The following is a 21,195-nucleotide window of genomic DNA, read 5'->3' as shown; positions in this document are numbered from 1 at the left end:
GAGCAGCCAGAGCAGAGCGAGGGAGACGTAGAGCAGGGGGCTCTGAAGCCACAGGGATAACCCCAGGACGGGGCAGGAGCATTTCTGTGAGCCTCATAAGTGGCTCTAAAGGTTCGGAGCCAGGTGGGAGGGCTTTGAGCAGAGAAGGAAGGTGATCCGACTTACACGACATGAGTTGTGCTGGCCGCTGCATTGAGAGGGCACTGAAGAGGCGAGGTTTACGTCATCTTTGGCTTTTGCCTCTCTATTTCTCCCATATCCGATCGTCAGCAAGTTCCGCCACTTCGGCTTTCGACTACCTTCATCCTCTGCTCTAAATCAGGCTCCTGAGGCCACCCTACTCAATTACAGTGGGCAAACCTCGATTTGAAATCAATCTTTTTACTTGATTTTTCTGAATTCAAAAGTAATGTACATTTCTATGGGAAATTTCAAAAACTGAAAAAAGTAGCAAAGACAGAAAATGAAAATCACACACGATCTCAGTACCCAGAGAGAATCACAGTGAGCCTTTGGTACCTCTCCTTCCAGACTGTGTGTTATCGCGCAGGGTGCTACGTGGCCTAGATTCTGCTTCTTTCATCTACCACTATATTGCAAACTCCTCCCCAAGTCTTTAAGAATGCTTTGAAAATATGTTTATAAAACCAAAAACCAAGCCCACTGCCGTCGATTCCGACTCCTAGCGACCCTATAAGACAGAGTAAAACTGCCCCATAGAGTTCCCAGGGAGCACCTGGCGGATTCGAACTGCCAACCTGTTGGTTAGCAGCGGTAGTAATTACCACTACAGCACGAGGGTTTCTAATATGTTCATAGCAGCAATATATTAGTCTATCATATAAATACACAGTATTTTTTTTTAACTTTTTAATGCATCCTCTTACTGGACATTAGGCCCTTTACTTTGTTGCTATTTTAAATTGTGCTCCGATTAATACCCTCATTCTTAAACCCTAAACCAAAAAAATTCAAATTTGTTGCTGTCAATTCTGACTCAAGGGGATCCCATTTGTTACAGAGTAGAACTGCTCTGTACTGGCTGTAATCTTTACAGAAACAGATCACCGGGCCTTTCTTCCACAGCTGCTGGGTGTGTTCGAACTGCCAACCTTTAGTTTAGTAGTCGAGCACAAACCATTTGTACCACCCAGAGACCTTAACGTCTCAACCAACCTATTGCTGTCAATTCCGACTTATAGTGACCCTATAGGATACAGTAGAACTGCACCATAGGGTTTCCAAGGCTATAAATCTTTACAGACACTATAATGCCAGGTCTTTCTCCAGCTGAGCAGCTGGTGGGTTCAAACTGCCATCCCGTCAGTTAGCAGCTGAGCGCTTAACCACTGCATCACCAGGGCTTCTTAATATCTCAACAGAAGCCCGTATTTTCAGTTTTTCCCTACTCCAACCGTCCCCCACGCAGCCACTGGGCTCTTTGAGGGGTTCCCCGTGGGCCTACAGGATAAAGTCCAATCACCTTAGCATGGCACTCCAGGGTCTCCCCAGACCTGGTTCTAACACTCTCGTCCTGCCTCATCTTCTGTGACTCCTCATTGAACGCTGTCACCAAATGCAGCTCTTTCCATCTGCATGCCCTTTTCCTGTACCTCTGACTCTGCCACTCCATTCCTGCCCGGGGAAAGCCTTTTCAATCTCCCATGCCCCTTTCCAGAATGAATTGCTCGCTGCTTCTGTGATGCCTCTAGTACTTTCAACAGTATTTAGCACACTGTACTGTAATCTTTGACCTGCCTCTCTTCCCAGCTATACTGCGAGTGTCATATGGGCGGGGACTGTCTGTCTTGCTCACTTCTTTACCCCTAGCATTACCCCTAACATAGTGCCTGGTGCATGGTGTCTACAAAGAGGTTGTACTCAACTACTAACCTAAAGGTTGGCAGTTCAAATCCATCCAGCAGTACCACGGAAGAAAATGCCTGGCAATCTGCTTCCATTAAGATAACAGCCTAGAAAACCCTACAGAGCTCAGTTCTACCCTGTAACACATAGGGCCACCATGAGTTGGAATCAACTCGGTGGCAATGAATAGCACCAACAACATATAAGAATAGTCACCAATTGGCTAGAAACTTAAAAGGTGTAACTTCCTTGTCTTAAAGTCAGCAGCACCACCTACTGGACACAAATGTTTTGGCAGGAACCACATCTGAATTGGGCCATATCTCATGACTTCATGAGGCTCCCTGGTGGTGCAGTGGTTAAGTGCTTGGCTCCCAACTGAAGAGTCAGTTTGAGCTCACCAGTTGCTCTGTGGGAGAAAGATGTGGCAGTCTGCTTCCATAAAGATTTATAGCCTTGGAAACTTTATGGGGCAGTTCTACGCTGTCTTACCGACTCACTGTGAGTCAGAATCGACCCAATAGCAGTGTGCTTGGTTTTGGTTTCTGGCTCACGACCTTCACTGTGCCCTCCTTAGAACCATGCACCATCATCCCTTACCTGGACTATTGCAGCTGACTCCTAACTGGTCTCCCGTTTCCTCCCTTGCCCCATACCCACCCTCTTCAGTGGTCAGAGCAATTCATTAACATGGTGCAGTCAGATCACATCTTTCCCCTGCTCAATAACCTCGAGATGTGACAGGCCTGGCTGAGGGGCACACTGAGTAGAGGAGTTGCTCTCCACACTCCTAAGATGGCGAAACAACTTTGGCCACCAGCAGATCCACAAATTCAAATCAGCCCCAGGGTAAACCAGACCCAAGCCAGCTGGTCTCCAAAGACAACCAAAAGAGTGCCCAGCTCCTCCTGGCCCTCAGGGCCTGGGAGCAGTTCAGCAGCAGCTAAGGCAGATGTAGCTTTGCATTGCCAGTCCCCCTACCATGCTCAGCATCCTCTCCTCAGTGCCTGGCCTGCTGCCTGGCACTCTGGAGCTCAATAAATACTGGTTGGATGAATGAGAGGATGAATGCTTCTGCTGGGAGAGAGAACTGGAAGAAATACGGTGTCTTTTGGCCCCAGACTTGGTTTCCTGTGCACAGGCTGCCATAGGGTGGCCAACCCCAAGGTAAACGGTACAGAAACAAGGAGGCCTTGTTGGGGCCCTTACCTTCACTCCTTCATTGTCCTGGGGAGAGGTGAAATGTGCTCTTTTGTCCTGCTGCTAGAATTTCTCTCAGCTTGGAGGTCAGCCAGCAGCTGACTCTTTCCACTGCCAGTTCTTTCTAATGCTGAGGGACTTGCCAAAGCCTTCGACCCTGCGGTGTGGGCCTCTCTCTGAGAGTGAGCCAGCCTCAGCTCAAGACTGGCATGCCCAGAGGGAAGGGTGCCTGCCCTCCCCTCCTCCTCTGGGTCCTCTTCAACACTGTCCCCAGGGCCTACCACATGGACAGGCTCAAAGGAAAAGGAGACTCAGGCTAGCGTGGGCACCCAGACCAGCGCTACCCAAAGTGTGGGCCGTGAACCTGGGCCAGGAACTGGTTGTTCCTGATCCCTGAGGAGAGTAAGTTCAGAAAATAAGTGTTTTGAAATGTTAACTTGATAGAGCACTTTTATGACTGTTGAGTAAAATAATTAAAAAAACAAAAACAAAACCCATTGCTGTAGAGTTCATTTCAACTCATACTGATCCTACAAGACAGAGTAAAACTTGTCCCATAGGGTTTCTAAGGATTTGAACTGCCGACCTTTTGGTTAACAGCCGTAGCTCTTAACCACTACGCCACCAGGGTTTCCAATAATTAAAAAAAAAAAAAATTAAAAGGGGGGGTTGTATTTTGTATGTCTTTTTTATTTTCACTTCAATTTCCTAGTAATCAGTTTATTGTATTTTTCAAAAGTATTTGGTCCGTGACAGATTGGGGAAAAGGTGGTCCTCCCTCCCAAACAGAGAAGCTCTGTGCTGGATGGACAGCTCTGGTCCAGGAGCTGAAATGCTGGTCTCCATCAATACTCTGCTATAAGCATCAAGCCTCAGTTTCCTCATCTGCCAACTGAAGGGTAGAGTGATGAGACCTGGCCAATTATGCCATTCAGTAAATGCCTGGTTGTCTTGGTAAATACGGGCAGCCTTGGGCAATTAGGGGACACATGACCACTCCCCGCAACCTCACCATCAGGTGGGAAGTTCAGGGAAGCAAGTCTTGGGGCAATTCTGCCTTTCAGACACAAACGCTCATTAGCAAGTCGGCACATAAGATTTTGTATGCTTGAGAAAGTCCTGCTCTCTGTCCTCGGACACTCAGACACACAGCTTGCTTGAAAAGTTGAGGCAGGGCCGTAGCATTCTGAAGGGGCAGCCTGTGTCCTCATCCCATCCTGTGACGGGTCTCATGGTCACCATATTCTTACGCTGCCTTGGTGCAGATGGGTATGACTGCATTAGCCTGTCTGGCCAGCCCCACATCTTGAACGTTGGTTATCTCACCAGTGCAAACTTACTTCGAACACATCTCATGCTCATGAACCAACCCTTTGGTGTCATATTGATAACCAAATGCAGAACAGCTGCCCTCTCCATGTAGCTTACGCTAACATCAGCACACGTATATCATATAATTAATGCTTATATGTTTTAAAGCAAAGAGCCCTGGTGGTGCAATGGTTAAGCACTTCACTGCTAACCTAAAGGTCGGTAGTTCTAACCCACCCAGTGGCTCCGCGAAGACCTGGCAATCTGCTCCCATAAAGATTTCAGCCTAGGAGACCCTATGGGGCAATTCTACAGGATCGCTATGAGTCACAATCGACCCAAAGGCACACAACAACAATGTTTTAAAGTATATTACTACCCAGACAAGCTGACAAGGAGGTAACTCACACGACTTCTAAGTTCCCTCCCAAGGTCGACATACCATAATATGTTGTTAGATATTCTTTGGAGTCTGTAGAACAAGACAGAACTCGGTTTTCTGGCTTCACCAGCACCTTCAGATACTGGAAGTACATGACAGTCCCAGGCTGCAGGGTCCATTCAAGGCTGGGACAGGTCCCCACTTCCTCCTTCTGATCTGCATCCAGGTGATGCCCACAGGTTTTATGACCCCCTTTTTGGAGCCCTGGTGGTGCAGTGGTTAAGACCTATATATGCTACTAACCAAAAAGGCAGCGGTTCGAATCCAACAGCTGCTCCTTGGAAACCCTATGGGGCAATTCTATTGCTGGAAGAAAATGTCTTCCTGGGTGGGAAGAAAACAGAGGCCTGGAAAGGCAAGAAGGCCTGACCCAGGGCTTTGGACCAGTTCAAACCCCTGCTGAGAATTTGTATTTCCACCCCCAAGATGTACTGAATCAGAATCTACATTGTAACCAGATTCCCCCCAGTGATTCTTACGTATAATAAATTTTGAGACCCACCGCTCTGCTAGAATTCTCAGGATTGGTCCCTAACCAGCAGCATTAGCATTGCCTGGGAACTTGTTAGAAACACAAATTCTCACCCGGGTTTCCAACCAGACCCATCAGGCAAACAACAGAAACTAGACTGAGGACAAATAAGCAGCTGTAAAGAAAGAAGAGGAAAGCAATTAGGCTAGGCTCTGTGGGCAGTCTGGAGTCCCTGGGTGGTGCAAATGGGTGATGCACTCAGCTGCTAATGGAAAGGCTGGAGATTCGAGTGTACCCAGAGGTGCCTTGAAAGAAAGGCCTGGCAATCTACTTCTGAAAAAGCAGCCATTGAAAACCCTATGAAGCACAGTTCTACTCTGACACACACGGGGTCACCATGAGTTTTAGTCAATTCAACAGCAACTGGTTACTGGTTAACTTGGGTATTCTAAGGAGTGTCAGGGAGCCTAGATGAGGCACAAGGCTTGTGACGCAGTGAAGACCCTCAAAAAGGACAGGGACTTGCCCCAGGGAAGTGAGCCCATCCCCAGTGAGCAGCTATCCAGTTGGTGGTGATGTCTTCTAGAGAAATGAAAAGGTCATGGGCCCAGATGGCATGCCGGTGGCTGGATGAGGATGGAGAAAATACCTTTCGGGGAAGCCCCTGTACACTTCCTCCACAAACACAGCTCACCCCAGGAAAGCGGGCTAGACCCCAGCGTGTTCGCTAGCCCCCATGGCTCCCCCATTCCCAGATCTCTGTCCACAGCCTACCTTCAGCCCAGCTCCATGCCTCCAAAGACTTTTCCCCCTCCTCTGACCCCCTCCACACAGCCTACCCCACTTCCCTCTGGTTCCTTGGCTTGGGGCCAGAGGAATCCGTGCTCCCATGAGTCAAGCTAGAACTTATAATCGTTTTCTCACAGAAATATGAAGTGGCCAACTGCTCCTCTTTGCGAGGTGGAGGAACGGAGTGGTTTCTAGAGTCAGACTACTTGGGTGGGAATGTCAGCTCTGCCACTTACCTTCTGAGTGACCTTGGGCAAGTTCACCAAGCTCATTTTCCTCATCTGTAAAATGGGGATAATAACAGCTCCCACCTCATAGGCTGTTATGAGGATGAAATGAAAGAATGCCTGTAAAGCCCAGGGCACAATACCTGGCACACAGGTAGAGCCCAACAAGGACCAGGATTCCTCTTACTGGGGAGCCTCTTTATTCAGCTCCTCACTTCCACTCATATCTTTATCTATTCACCATGCAGACTAGTGATCTTTTTAAAATGTAAATTAAGTGTGTCACTCTTCCCTTGAAAACTCTTCAATGCCATCCAATTGTTAGCATAAAATCCAGCCTTTGAGGTTCCTGCCCACTTCTTCCCTCACTTGCTGGGCTGCGCCACAGCGCCCTCTAGTGTCCAGGCCCTTGCATGGCATCCACCTCCACCAAGGACACCCTTCCAGAGCCCTCAAAGTCCAGTTCCAGCTCAAATGTCATTTCCTCAAAGAAGCTGTCCCTGACCACCCCTTTCCTTTTTAGCACTAATCCCCAATCTGTAATTACTTAATTGATTTATTGTTCGTGAGACCCATGAAGCTATTCAGCCAGACACTTGCTAAATGAATGAAGGAACATTGTTATCCATGGGATCAGGTACTTTGGAGATTACACCGGTTTTGTGGGACTGCTGGAGTCCCTGGGGGTACAAATGGTTAATGCACTCAGCTAATAACTGGAAGGTTGGAGGTTCAAGTCCACCCAGAAGTGCCTCAGAAGAATGGTCTGAGGCTCTACTTCCGAAAAATCAGCCACTGAAAACTCTATGGAGTGCAATCCTACTCTGGCACACATGGGGTCACCATAAGTCAGAAGTGGCTCCATGGCAAGTGGTTTGGAGTCCCTGGGTGATGCACACGGTTAATGTGCTTGGCTACTAACTAAAAGCTTGAAGGTTCAAGTCCACCCAGAGGCACCTCAAGGGGAAAGGCCTGGTGACCTACTACTGAAAAATCAGCCACTGAAAACTTGATGGAGCACAGTTCCACTCTGACACACATGGAGTCACCAGGAGTTGGTGTTGACTCAGTGGCAACTGTTCATTTATTTCAATTATTTATTTTGGAGGGCCTGCCCAGAAACCTGACCACCACAGCTTTCCTAAGATATTCCAAGTTCCAAACCCTGTGTAAGGTAAGGCCTGGCCACCTACACGTAAACAAAGGTTGCACACTCAGCCCAGTGGTCCAAAGTAAACATTTTTATTCTCAGTTCTGCCTTAGCTATCTCTATTTTGCAAGCATGAGTAAATGGAATCAACAATATTTCTCTCCCCGTCTTTCATTAAAATTTGGTACTTACAAAGTTTCCTGTTTTTCCTAAAGAGTGTGATTTGAGGGTGACCTAAAATGCGGCTTGGCTGCTCCAGCCACTTGGGGGTCACTCATTCGGTTTCCGTGGCAGCTCCTCGCTCGCTGAGCACTGAAAGGCGGCAGGCAGCTATAAATAGCAGCCCAACAACAGACTTGTCCTTCCAGTGAGGGAAAGAACTCGGCGACGCAGACAGACATGACGGCTGAAGTGGGCAAAGAATCATTAGCCCCGGTTTCCACCCACGCCGGCCCTCAACAACGCTGCAAAACCAACAGAGGAAGGAGAAATTCCTGCCTCACAACCTCCAACGCAATGCCTCCAAAGACCAAATGGGTCTGGAAGAACTCACTCATTCACCCTTGAAAGACCTCAGTCGGCAAAATTGTGAGCCCAAGAGCTGGAACAAATGTTCTCTGGAGTGTACCCTTTTCTGAGGAGTTTTCAAAAGGCCCCCAACTCTCAGCCATGAAGATGTGTAGTGAGGAACATGTGAAGGGGATCCTTCCCCCTTGGAGTGGCTTTCCCTTCTAGGGCCTATCTTTCTTCCTCCTTTTGTGTTCCACAGTTGGATGGGGAACCTGGCCCTGCAGGTTCACAGGACGGTCTCTCGGATAACACCAATGAGGCTGTGGGGCCGTTCAGCCTCTGCTCGCCGGGGCCTCCTCTCAACTCTTGGCCTCCCTGCTGGGGCAAAGGTGCTCAGGTCTCCGCAGCTCTGCAGGTGCAGCAGGCCAGGCTGTCTCCTCGAGGGCAGCGCGTGGACCCTGGCAGTGCTGGGCTGCAGTGGGGCCATTATCTTTGGGAGAATAAGGAGGTGAAGAGGAGTCAACCTTCAAAAAAATATTTTGACCTGCTTCTTATATCTATCCATGTATCTTAATGTTTGTTTTAGCAAAGAAGAAAGGATGATTTCCCAAAGTGGAAGCCACTTGAAATTCCAGAGATAGTTTTAACATACCACCTCTTTTCTGAAGTCCCTAAGAATAGTAAATGAAAAAAAAAAAAAGCCCCATTGCCATCAAGTCAATTCTGACTCATGAGGACCTCCACATGCATCAGAATAGAACTGTACTTCATAGGGTTTTCAATGGCACAGGTTTTGGAAGCAGATGGCCAGGCCTTTCTTCCCAGGTGCCTCTGGGTGGACTCAAACCTCCAACTTTTTGGTTAGAAGTGTATTAACTACTTGTACCACCCAGGGACTCCCTAAGAACAGTAGGGCCAGAGAAAAGCAGGAACACTTCATTGTTCTGGAATTTCTGAAACTTTCTATTGTTTCAACAATAGACCTGCCAGATTTAACTAATTCATCTACTATAATTTCCTGCTTTGTATTTAACATTCTTCTCGTCCCTTATTTTTAATTTCCCTGTGGGCTAAGCCAGTGATTCTCACTGGGGTCTGCACATTACCAGGAGATCTTGTCAGAAACATGGTCCCCAGCTCCCACCCACAGCAATCCTGACACTGTGAGTCTGGAGTTGGACAGGGTCTGGAGCACCCATATATTTAACAGAAACCCAGGTGATTCTAATGCATTTTAAGGTTTGAGAACTGCTGGTCTGGGACTGTAACCAGGTAAGGAGCCCTGATGGCACAGTGGTTAAGCACTCAGCTGCTAACCGAAAGGTTGGCAGTTCGAACCCACCAGCTGCTCCATGGGAGAAAGATACAGCAGTCTGCTTCCTTAAAGATTACAGCATTAGAAACCCTATGGGGCAGTTCTATTCTTTCCTATAGGCAGGGGCCTATCTATGGAAAATAGCACCTATGGCAATTAGTTTTAAATAGCTGAATGATCTCTCACAGCTGTCGATGGAAACTCCAATGGCCAATAGAAACTGCTCGTTAGCATCTCCTCGAGCAGCGCCAAGGGCACACACTCTACACACCCTACCTACCATACCTCATTTATGCCTCTGCCTCTAGGGTCACTATGAGTTGGATTCTACTCAGAATCTTTTTCCCAAGGAGCCACTAGATGAATTTGAACCACCAGCCTTTGGATTAGCAGCCAAGTCCTTAACCATCAGGTCCTCTTATGACACTGCTAGTACACTGGAAAAAATCAGGTACTTTATTACCACCTAACATCATCCTTCTCATGACTTTTTATTTTGTACCATTCTGAGCTTTTAAGGCCACAAAAGGTTTATTCTCAAATGAGATGGGGCATTAAATTTTGCTAACACTATTATTCCATTTGTTTCTAAGGCTTGCCCTTGTCTCCTGATTAAGAAGAAAATTCCAGCATTCAAAGAAGTTGACTATGTTACATGGTAAGTTAGGATGAGTGGTTTCAACATTGGTGAAAATCATTTTGGATCTAAAAATTCATTCCAGTAATAGAGAAAAGTGAAGATGTGCAACGCTGGGTAGAATCAGAAATAAAACATCTCCTTCCCCTTATCCCTGCCTCTTTCTGCCTGGGAAGGGGTTGTGACATTATGAAGAACTCTGAGAAGATCAGAGGGTAAACGTCACACTGAAGTCCAGTCCTGGAAGGCCCCAGTAGACGATCCAGAATCCGGCTCAACAATCCCAGGACCTGAACTTTTATCTGGTCTAGCAAACATTTCCACTGATACATTTGTTGAACTATAATTGCTTCTACTTCCCCAGCGCTATTTTTCTGCAAGCAAGGCTGTTACGGATTCAGTTATGTCCCCAAAAAACATATGTTGAAATCCTAACCCCATACCTGTGAATGTGACCCTATTTGGAAAAGAGGTTTTTTTTTAATATGTTAATGAGGTCATACCATAGTGCGGTGGGTCCTAAACCTAATCCCTTCTGAGTGGTGTCTTATAAAAAGGGAACACGGATATGGAGAGAGACACACACAGGGGGAAAATACAATGTGAGGAAGCCTCTACAAGCCACGGAATGCCATGGAATGACCAATGCTACCGACAAAGAGAGACCCTCTCCTACAGCTAATGCCCTGATTTGGACTTCTAGCCTCCAGAACTATGAGACGATAAATTCCTCTTTTCTTTAAAGCCACCCACTCTGTGGTATTTTGTTACAGCAACCCTAAGAAACTAAGACAAAGACTTTGCAGGTCATGACCAACTGCCTGGTGGCCTCAGGGCTTGGCAGCCTTAGAGAAGGGGCTCCAAATGTTTGCTCCTGTTTATCAGGCTACCGGAGCTAGATGTGTCCCTTGGTGGTGCAAAAGGCTAATGCTCTTGGCTGTTAACCCAAAGGTTGGAGGTTTTAGTCCACTCAGAGTCACCTCGGAAGAAAGATCTGGCCACCTACTTCTGAAAAATCAGCTACTGAAAACCCAGTGAGGCACAGTTCTACTCTGACACACAAGAGGTCACCATGAGTTGGAGTTGACTCAAGGGCAACTGGTTTAGTGAGGCTGGACGGAGGGAAGGAGGCAGGGAGTGACATCTACCATAGGCCAGGGACACAAGGATGATGTACATGTCTCCCACACACAGGCTACTAACTGGAGACTGACTCAGGACCTTGGTGGACCACTCTTTTCAAAAGCAGACAGCAAGAGGGTATAAGATCCATACAATTCTTCATGTGAGTAATCAGATCGTACCTCTCCTCCCTTGGACACCTTGGGACTGGGAGAGAATTTGGCTTCTGGCTTCTGTAACAAGAGGCCAGGAGGTAGAAAAAGGAACAGAAAGGAAATTGAGAAGTGTATCTATTCAATCTGCCTTAAAAATTTACCTAGGATCCTAGAGCTGGTAATTACCCTGAGAATCAGCCCAACTCAACCCAAGAAGTCTTTGTTGGGCACTTAATGTGCCTGCAGGCCCAGTGCCAGGCAGCACCTGTGTGCCGTTTTGCACTGATATCTATGACATCCACCCCACACACCTGTAACAATGGATTAAGCACCTAAGAGATAACAGTTTTAAAAAGAGGTGGGTAATTAAATCTGAAAGTCCCTGGGTGGTGCAAACAGTTAATGCTCTTGGCCACTAAACAAAAGGCGGGCAGTTCCAGTCCGTCCAGAGGCACCTCAGAAGAAAGGCCTGGCAAACTACTTCCAAAAAATCAGCCACTGAAAGCCCTGTGGTACACAGTTCCACTCTGACACACGTGGGGTTGCCATGAGTCAGAGCTGACTCGACTGCCACTGGTGTTTTTAAATTAAGGCTCTGACCTATCTCCCAGTTCTCATAGGAAGGAAAGGCCATTCATTCATTCAGAGACAGAGGTAGAGAGACAACCTAGGCCAGCCCTCTGCTTTAAAGGCGAGACACCTGAGGCTCAAATGGATTATGGCACACACTCAATTTTACTTTTTCACTGGGTAGCTTTGGTTTGGGGGATTGCCTCGAACTTTTTATTTAGGGAAAGGAAAAGGTGTTTATTCCTCTAAGTCCTACTGACTTATTTATTTTGCCAAACATTTCACAGGCTCTTTTAATATTGGCAGGGCTCTCTTGCCAATATTAAAATCATGAATGTCATCGTTTTCTAAGGGCTGAAAAAAATTTTTTTTTTTTATATCAAGGGGAACCTTCAATTTAGGAAAACTTTTTTCTTTTTTCTTGACTGAATGTGCTCCACATTATCCATATCCTTTGCTTTTATTCCCAAGGCACATCTTTCTTTTCCCAGGCATGCTTCCAACATCCCAGAATAATTGGTTTCACTTTCCTTGATCCAGGAATACTGCAGCAAAGTCACACACCCAAAAGGAAAGCTCTCTGGCTTCCTCTCTCCCTGTCCCTGACCTCCTAACCCCATTTCCCTTGAGCTCATGGCCATGAACTTACTCTGCCTTGGACAGGAAATTGGAGAAGCAGCTTAAGCTGCTATGGAAACAAGTTATCTGATTCAGGGCTGATATTAATAATAAAACTACCTCTTCTAGGAAACTGGCACTTGTGATGGCTTCTTCCATGTGCTCCTCGTCAGACTTCAAAACAGACTTAATGTTTTCTACCAGTTCATGGATGTCTGGGGTCATACTGCAGGAAGACTGCTCCAGGAACCTTGCCACCAGCAGCTTGGTGTCTATGTAGGATCTGTAATCTATTAAAGACCGCGGTCTGGATCGCAAAGCTCTCGATCTCAAGCCTCTTCTCAGAGTCACCGCAGCCAGATCCAGTCTTCCTTCCGTCTGTGTCGCGGCTTCGCAGCTAAGCACGGGGGCGGCTGCAGGCAGAGAAAATGACAATCACCCATTGGCCAAGCCTCCCGAATGCACGTCTCTACCCAGAACAGCACAGGCCACCACACTCAGCATGGAAAGCACCTGATGAATGCCAACAGCCATGCACATCTCACTTTTCATCTTGCAGAAGGAGAAAACAAAAAGAAAACTATGAACAATGACGCAAGCTTATTTTCTGAAATGTCGTCCCAATAGGACATGTCCCCAGTTTACTGTGTCACATAAAACAGTCCCCAAGGTAAGGACAGATGAGAGAGAAGAGCATCCAGATGCAAATTATAACAGAGCAACAATGTCACAGAGTAACAGGCAAATAGTGGGGATGGGTGGGCAAGCAGAAAAACGTGGCCGACCAGTGAAAGAATGTCCAAAGTGGGGAGGATGAAGGAGCTGCTTAAAGACAAGAAAGGACTGGAGGAAGACAAGACTCGTGAGATGGAAATAACACTCTGTTCACTTTGACCATACCTTTGTCCTAAACATCCTCCTGGGCTTTTTACTGACTTTTATTATCAGCGCTCGAGCCGTGGCTGTGAGGTAGATCTATGACTGACTATTACGCAAAGAGAAATTCGGCACAGAAACATTAAATGTCATTCTGGAAGTCAACAGGGAGCCTGGAAAATCCACCTCCCTAACCCCACAGGCTCTAATGTCCACAGCCACTGGTGTCAGCACGTGTGTAAAGACCAGCAGAATGTTACTGGACCATGAAGTAGGTAAAAGAAACTCAGGCCTGTTCTCCATGTGCCCAGAGACCAGCCAGCAGCCTTCAGTGTACACAACACTGGTGACTTCAGTCTGTAAAGGCCCAAGAAACAGGAACTTACATACTGAAGAAAGAAAGGAAGCAGGAGTGGGAGAACAGGTGGAGAAAGCAGAGCACTCCTTTTCCTCTGAAGAATGGCAGGCACAAGGAGCTCTAAACCAGAAGCATGTCACCGAGAACCAGTGTCTTTCAGAAACACTTGCCAAGACTTGTGCAAGGACAGAGTCGGGGCCTACACTCATTCACATGAAGGCAATCTGGTCCCTTCCACAGTGGAGGGCTCAAACAGGTAAAATGTCATCCTTGCCCCTGAGGCACCCCAGAATGATAGAAGGTTCCGGAAAGATCTCCCTAGGCTGTGCAGAGAACTAAGTTCCCACTGGAACCGGCAGGTGGCCAGCTTGAGTCCTTCACTTGCTAGGTAGAGTTTAGGAGACCCACAGTGAACACAGCAATCTGAGAGGCCTGGCTGCTGGGCCTGCTGGGGTAGCAGAGATGTTAGACTCAGTCCCAGACGGTGGGGTCCCACTGAGGCCGCTGTAGAGACAAGAGGAGTTTTCTCTGTGGCTTGCACACGGTCAGTCCAGAGCTGTGGCAAACAACACGCGCTGTCAGAGATGGCAAGGGCGGGAGCCAGGACCCGGGAGAGAGGAAAGGGTTAGAGAGTTTGCAAAGTCTTCTCTGGAGAGAGTTTTAGGAAATCATACACCACCTGTTAGAACAGCTCACAAAAAAGAAGCCCATGCTCACAGGATAACAGAAGATTTCCATTTTCTTCCTTTATATTCTCTAGTGTTTATAATTTTCTACACTGAAAAGATACTTGGAAGATTTTCAGGCATTCATATGTATTCAGAGAAAAGGCTCAATGTTACTTGTAAATCTCAAATTATTAAAAAAAAAAATCTATATACACACACACTCAAACCAGAGAGGGAGAGAGGTGAAGTATGTGACTGTGTGTTTCTCTCTATCCAAAGTTCTTAAACTGAGGTCAGACTAAATCATTCCATCTCTTCATCCACAGTAAAAAGATAACACATATCAAATTATTGAAAAGAGGATTTTAAAAAGGCACCCCTTGACTTTTTCCTTCAGAGAGAATCTTATTCTCACAGGATGCAAACTGAGAACTAGAATCATATAATTCTCTTCATGTGGTCCCTAGCATAGCAGTGTATGTAACCAAATGCTTTTGATGACAATGGTTTAAAAAAAAAAAAAAAAAAACCCACCTTAAAGGGTGTAACAGACCAATGTTCCTAATGTCTGTGTAGAGTGGCATTTGGACTACCTTATTTTCTCAAGCTATCTAAAACCTCTTAACCTCCTTCAAGATACCTCTTAAAATGCAGAGCATGGGGCTGGCCAGGGAGTCCCTGTTGGTGCAAATTAAGCGCTCAACTACGTATCGAAAGGTTGGCAGTTCAAACCCACCCAGAGGTGCCTCAGAAGATAGGCCTTGCCATCTGCTTTCAAAAAGCCGCAGCCTTGAAAACTCTATGGAGTGCAGTTCTACTCTGCAACACCTGGGGTGGCCATGAGTCTGAGTCAACTTGACAGCAAAACTGGTCTGGGGCTGGCCAGAGCCACCTGCTCTCACATGGCCCCTTTAGGGGAACAAGCACAGGGCTCAGTGAAGAGCTTGGGGGAGGACATCACCTGTCTCTGCGGAATGATGGAGGACAGGGTCGCTCTTTGATCTTGTCCTAAGGGGCTGGAAGGGTCTCCGGCTTCTTGCTGGATGCACCAGGCTTGAGTTGGGGGTTGACACGGACGGGCTTTCTTCTCCAGGTGTATTAGGAATGTCCCCACCTGATTTTTTTTTTTTTTAAGAGAAGAAACATAAATTATTCCACTAGCTCAGCCTTCAGAACGCTGGGCAGGAAACACCTGTGAGACCAAACCTGCCAGGGAGGGGTAATCACGCTAACGACGCGTGCTTTAGGCTGCTGGCCTGATACGTTATTTCCCAGCACTATGGGAAAATCTGTCTCCCCACGCCCCTCACACCTAAAACAAACAAAACCCTTTAAAACTAAAATGAAAATAAAGAAGCCATGCCGAAATGTCAGTTCTTCCTAAAGGTGCTTAGAATTTTCTCCAGCAAAGCATCCTAGGGCAACATTAAAGAGCTTCCAGCCGTTTTACAAAGTTTCTGACAGTTCAGATTGAGCTTTTTTCTTTTTTAACTGTGAAGAAGAATATATAACAAGATACTTGCCATTTCAACCATTTTACACATACAATTCAGTGATGTTAATCATCTTCCCCATATTATGCATCCATCACCGCTAACCATTTCCAAATGTTTTTCATCACCCTAAACAGAAACTTAGTACCCCTTCAGCAAAGCCTCCCCGTTCCCCCCTCCCACCCGCCTCTGGTAACCACTGATAAACTTTGGTCTCCGTGCATTTGCCTGTTCTAGCTATTTCATGTAAATGGGATCATAAAATACTGGTCCTTTGGTGTCTGACTAATTTCACTCAGCATAGCATTTTCAAGGTTCATTCATTTTGTAACCTATATTGGCACTTCATTTCTCTTTATGGCTGAATAATATTCTACTGCAGGGATACACCACGTTTTGTTTATCCCTTCATCTGTTGATGGGCATTTGGGTTGTTTCCACCTTTTGGTTACTGTGAATAGTGCTACAACGGACATTGGTGGACAAGTATCTGAGTGAGTCCTTGCTCTCAATTCTTTTAGTATATACCCAGGAGAGGAATTTCTGGGCCATAGTTTTTTAGGAATGAGCTTGGTTCAGTGGAAGGTGGAGTGGCTGCCCTGTGAGCTATGGATCAAATGCCAGCAGAAGTATTTGCATAACCCAGTGGCCACTAAATGAATCATTAAAACCACTTTGGAATTGGATGGCTTCTGTTCAGGAAAATAAAACCACATCCTTGGTGAGCCTCAGTTATGGTTTGGGAAACCTTTCTAAAAAGTCGAGAAATTACAAACATAACTTAAGAAACAACACTGCTCCGTCGTTCCGCTTAAGATGGAGGTGAACAGAAGAACAGAAACAGATTCCGAATGGTGCTGCAGAAAAATTACCTCCATCTAAAAGAGCTGAAAGTTCATCCACTGTTTATTACCATTTGCAATTTTGTCCCAGACAATAATATTCTAGGCTATTTAAAACCTTTCCAAAGAGAGAAAGCTGTAACAACACTCCCTTAAATTACAAGGATAAATGCAAACCAACTCTAGTATTTAATGAAAGACTGAAAATCAGAATTCACCAGATGTTTCAGCACCATGGCCTGGGCCCTTGCTTATAAGTGACACAGCACAATCTCACCCTGCAATAAATGAAACTTTTCCCCCTTCAAAAGAGCCCATCTCATCTTAAGAGGAGAAAGAAAAAATCTGAGATTGGAAAACGCGGCAATGCTAAATTAAACTCTGTAATCTATCTCGTAGGTTCCTGAGAATATCTGGTTATTCATAAAAGACACTAAGGACATGTTTTTCTGTTCACGTATTATCTCCCACCTGTAAACCCTATTGCTGTTGTTAGGTGCCACTGAGATGGTTCTGTCTCACAGCAACCCCATGTACAACAGAACAAAACACTGCCCGGTCCTGCACCATCCTCATAATCATTGCTGTTTCAGCCCATTGTTGCAGCCCCTGTGTCAGTCCATCCCATTGAGGGTCTCCCTCTTTTTTTGCTGACCCTCTACTTTACCAGGCATGATGTCCTTCTCCAGGGGCTGGTCCCTCTGATAAACCCTAATAGTTGATAATATTTTTATACTTGAAAAGAATAAAAGAAAAAAAAATATTCCTGGAGCTTGAACCATCTACTCCAGGAACACCTGACCTCCAACAAAATATACAGATCATTATTTTACCTTACTTCAACCTACTGAAAAGATGGACCAACAATTCTCACAAGTCTGGGCAGCAATAGTGTATTTATTACCTTGAGTCACTTGTGTGCAGACTGGTTCCGACGGGCTCGCAGCAGCTTCTGATCCTTCTGGCATTTGGCATGAAGATCCCTGCATCACAGGAAAAAAGAGGGTTGTTTTGTTGATATTTAACCCAATTATCATCTAGACTCCAGGGAATTTCTTGAAAACTGAACTAGAGTTGAGAAGGTTGTGAAGAAATTGGAACCCTTGTCCATTGCTGGTGGGAGAGTAAAATGGTGTAGTCACTGTGGAAAACAGTTTGCTGGTTCCTCAAAAAGTTAAACATAGAACTACCATCTGATCCAGCAATCACAATCCTAGGTATATACCCAGAAGAAGCAAAGACAGGATCACAAACAGAAACCTGTACACCAATGTTCATTGCAGTACAGCTCACAATAGCCAAAAGGTGAAAACAACATAAATGTACATCAGTAGATGAATGCATAAACAAGATGTGGTATATACATGCAATGGAATGTTACTCAGCCATAAAGAGAAAGTCTTGATACATGCCACAACATAGATGAACCCTGAAAACACTATGCTGAGTGAAATAAGTCAGATACGACAGAGGACACAGTGTATGATCTCACTTATATGAAATATATAGAATAGGCAAATGCAAAGTTTACTAGTGGTTGAGTCTTCCTATCCATGAGCATGGTATGTTTTTCCATTTATGTTTCTTTTGGTTTCTTGCAATAATGTTTTCTTTGTATAAGTCTTTTATGTTCCTGGTTAAATTTATTCCTAAGTATTTTACCTTTTTACGACTATTTATTAATGGTTACCAGGGGTAGGAATGAGAGAAAAGGGGGGAGTCACTGCTTAAAAAAAAAAAAAAAAAAAAATTTTTTTTTTTTAATAGAGGACACTAATTTTTTTTAATGGTGGTAGAATAATTTAGAAAAGGATAGTGATGATGGTTGCACAACATGATGAATGTAATCAATGTCAATGAACTGTATATGTAAAAATTGTTGAACTGCAATTGTTCTTGTGATGGTTAATGTTATGTGTCAACTTGGCTAGGCTAGGATCCTGAGTATTATGTAATTATCCTCCATTTTGTGATCTGATGTAAGGGGAGTTTCCTTGGGGATGTAGCCTGCATCCAGTATATATGGATGTTCTGACAAAGCTCTCTCTGGATCCTGCATCTGACTCATCACCAACTGACCTCCAGTTCTTGGGATGTGAGCCAGCAGCCTGCTGCCTCACCTGCAGATTTTAGGATTTGCCAGCTCCCACAGCTCTATGAGCCAGCAGCCTGCCATGTGACCTGCCAATCTGGGTTTGTCAGCCCCTGCAACCACGTGAGTCAGGAGAAGCCTCCAGCCTGAAGCCTGACCCAGAGATGTAGGATTTTCCAGCCTCCACAACTGCGTAAGCCATTTCCTTGAAATAAATCTCTCTATATAATATGTTTCAGTGGTTTTGCTCCTCTACAGAACCCAGCCTAAGACATTTTATGATATGTGTGTGTGTATATGTGGTGTGCATGTGTGTGTATATATATTTACCACAATAAAGAGAGAGAGAGAGAACTGGAGAGGAGGCTCTCTGCATTGTTCTCTGTGAGGCATATGCCGCTCTTCCTACTTGCAGTCAACATACAGGAGAGAAACTATGAGCAGTACCTGCTCCTGGTCCATCTGGCTCACGACAGCTTCATATGGAGGCGGGGGGTCCAGAGGGCAGAACACTTCTACGCCTTTGATCCGTGCTCCGTAGATATGCGGGAGGGGAATAACATCAGGACCAACCACCCTAGGAAAAGCACCGTGGCATCAGGAGACCTGCTGTCTGACCTGCAGAGGCACCTAGGCACTGGTCTTCGCCTCCTGAGGGTTATCCACTCACTGGGGAAAGCCACTCACCCCCTCTAAACCACAGTCTCCCAGTCCAGGAGAGGGAAAAGAATCTACAATGCTATCTGATGGAACTCTGAGTTCTTTAGGCAAAAGACACCATATTAAGATGCAATGCCATCGTTCCTTTTAAATCCACTAGTCAAAAAGCAAACAGTAATCCATAGAGATAGAAAGCAGACTAGTGGTTACCAGGGGCTGCAGGGAGGGAGGTATGGGGAGTGACTGTTAATGGATACCAGATCTCCTTTTTGGAACCAGATAGCGGTGATGGTCGCACAACGTTGTGGATGCAATAAATGTCACTGAATTGTACACTTTAAGATGGTTTTTATTGTTGTGTGCCATCAGGTCAATTCCGACTCACAGGGTAAAACTGCCCCATAGGGTTTCCTACGCTGTAATCTTTACGGGAGCAGATCGCCAGGTCTTTTCTCCTGCGGAGCCACTGGTGGGTTTGAGCAACCGACATTTTCAATTAGCAGCCAAGCACTTAACCCATGCGCCACCAGAGCTCCTTTTAAAAATGGTTAATTATATGTTATATGAATTTCACCTCAATAAAAAAAAAAAAAACTAGGGGTTCTGGGAAGCCCGATTATGTCTTACATTGTTGGTGTCGTTGTTGGATGCCATCGGGTCAATTCTGACTCATGGAGACCCCATGTGTTACAGAGTAGAACTGCTCCAGAGGGTTTTCTTGGCTGTAATCTTAATGGAAGAAGATCACTAGGCCTTTTCTTCTGCAGTAATGCCTGACAAAAAAGTTCCTTGCCTGGGTGTCCCTAGTGTCTCATTCATGGTAGAAACTCACTATTTGTTAAATAAACATTTGACCGGATGAATGAAAGTAAATAAATAAATGAGAGGCGAGCAATGTCCTAGCTGAGAGACAAAGCAGCAGACCACCAGAGGAATCACAGAGTAACTTTTCCTACACTTGGTCATTGAGCAGTTATTGAGTACTTGGTCCATGCCAGGCACTGGGTCAGGTGCTGAAGATTTGGTAAATTTTTAAAAACAGGCCAGTGAATATTAATGCCAGAAGAAAAAAAATCAAGGTTGGTATTCTGTTTTCTCCTGCACTTGATACAGTCAACTCAGGCAAGTTGTCAAAATTATTTGCACTGATTTGTACCTCAGCAATGACAACAACAAAAGTTATAACAAACTCAAGGTTTCAGTAAGAAGAGATGGTTAAAAGTTCTCACATGAGGCTGAAACAAATGATGTGGATATACGGAAGTCGAACTTCAGAGGGTGAATTTACCCCATACCCTGCTTCCTTCATTACAATGGTGGCTGCTATTCCCTTGATCTAAACCTAATTTCTCCCCTGAGCCATTTTTCCTTCCGTATTCCTGCAGCTCTCCCTCCTCTGTTCTTCCTCATTCTTACCACCCACCGGCCCCTGCCCCAGGACGTTATGACCCTTCTTCCTTTAAGTTCAGGACTGAAATATTTTTCAGTTATTAAATATTGACATTTATTATATTTACCAATGGAAGTGTTATCACCCCCACAGTTAATATTTTTTTTAATTTTAAATTAAAGATTTTTTTCCCCTTCTGTCTTCCTCCCACTCAAATAAAGCTAGGTGCTTTATCCTTGTAAATCATTTTCGAATACTGGTTACTGCCCTGTGGGTCAGGGACCCTCTAAAGCAAAACAAAAAAGCCACAATATTCTGCCAGTGTTCACAGAAAATTCCACACACACACACAAAATCTAGTAATAAACGACATAAATTTTAAAACAGTAATTATAAAGAAGGACAGAAAAGCTGTTACTCAGGCCATGGATT

General features: G+C 45.4%; 1 protein-coding gene across 4 annotated transcripts in view; it reads right to left on the bottom strand.

The window, feature by feature from the left end:
- The window catches only part of ENTREP1 (endosomal transmembrane epsin interactor 1), a 98,614-nt gene that overhangs the window by 9,338 nt on the left and 68,081 nt on the right, over window positions 1–21,195 (bottom strand). For 3 of the 4 annotated variants that reach the window (XR_007518640.1, XR_007518639.1, XR_007518641.1), the window contains 5 exons: window positions 19,161–19,290; window positions 17,526–17,604; window positions 15,248–15,400; window positions 12,505–12,797; window positions 3,076–8,457 (listed from right to left, as the gene is read on the bottom strand). Coding sequence is in view for 1 of the 4 variants with exons in the window: in XM_049895673.1 (XP_049751630.1) it covers window positions 8,254–8,457; window positions 12,505–12,797; window positions 15,248–15,400; window positions 17,526–17,604; window positions 19,161–19,290 (859 nt within the window). In the remaining 3 variants the exon portion in view is untranslated. Of the gene's footprint in view, window positions 1–2,531; window positions 8,458–12,504; window positions 12,798–15,247; window positions 15,401–17,525; window positions 17,605–19,160; window positions 19,291–21,195 lie in introns of those variants that run through there. The other variant, XM_049895673.1, reaches the window with a different exon arrangement.

The sequence above is a fragment of the Elephas maximus genome, chromosome 9 (assembly GCF_024166365.1).
Source record: "Elephas maximus indicus isolate mEleMax1 chromosome 9, mEleMax1 primary haplotype, whole genome shotgun sequence".
NCBI classification, from domain to species: Eukaryota; Metazoa; Chordata; class Mammalia; order Proboscidea; family Elephantidae; genus Elephas; species Elephas maximus.
Note: the sequence above shows the minus strand (reverse complement) of the source record. Positions and strands in the feature narration are given on the sequence as shown.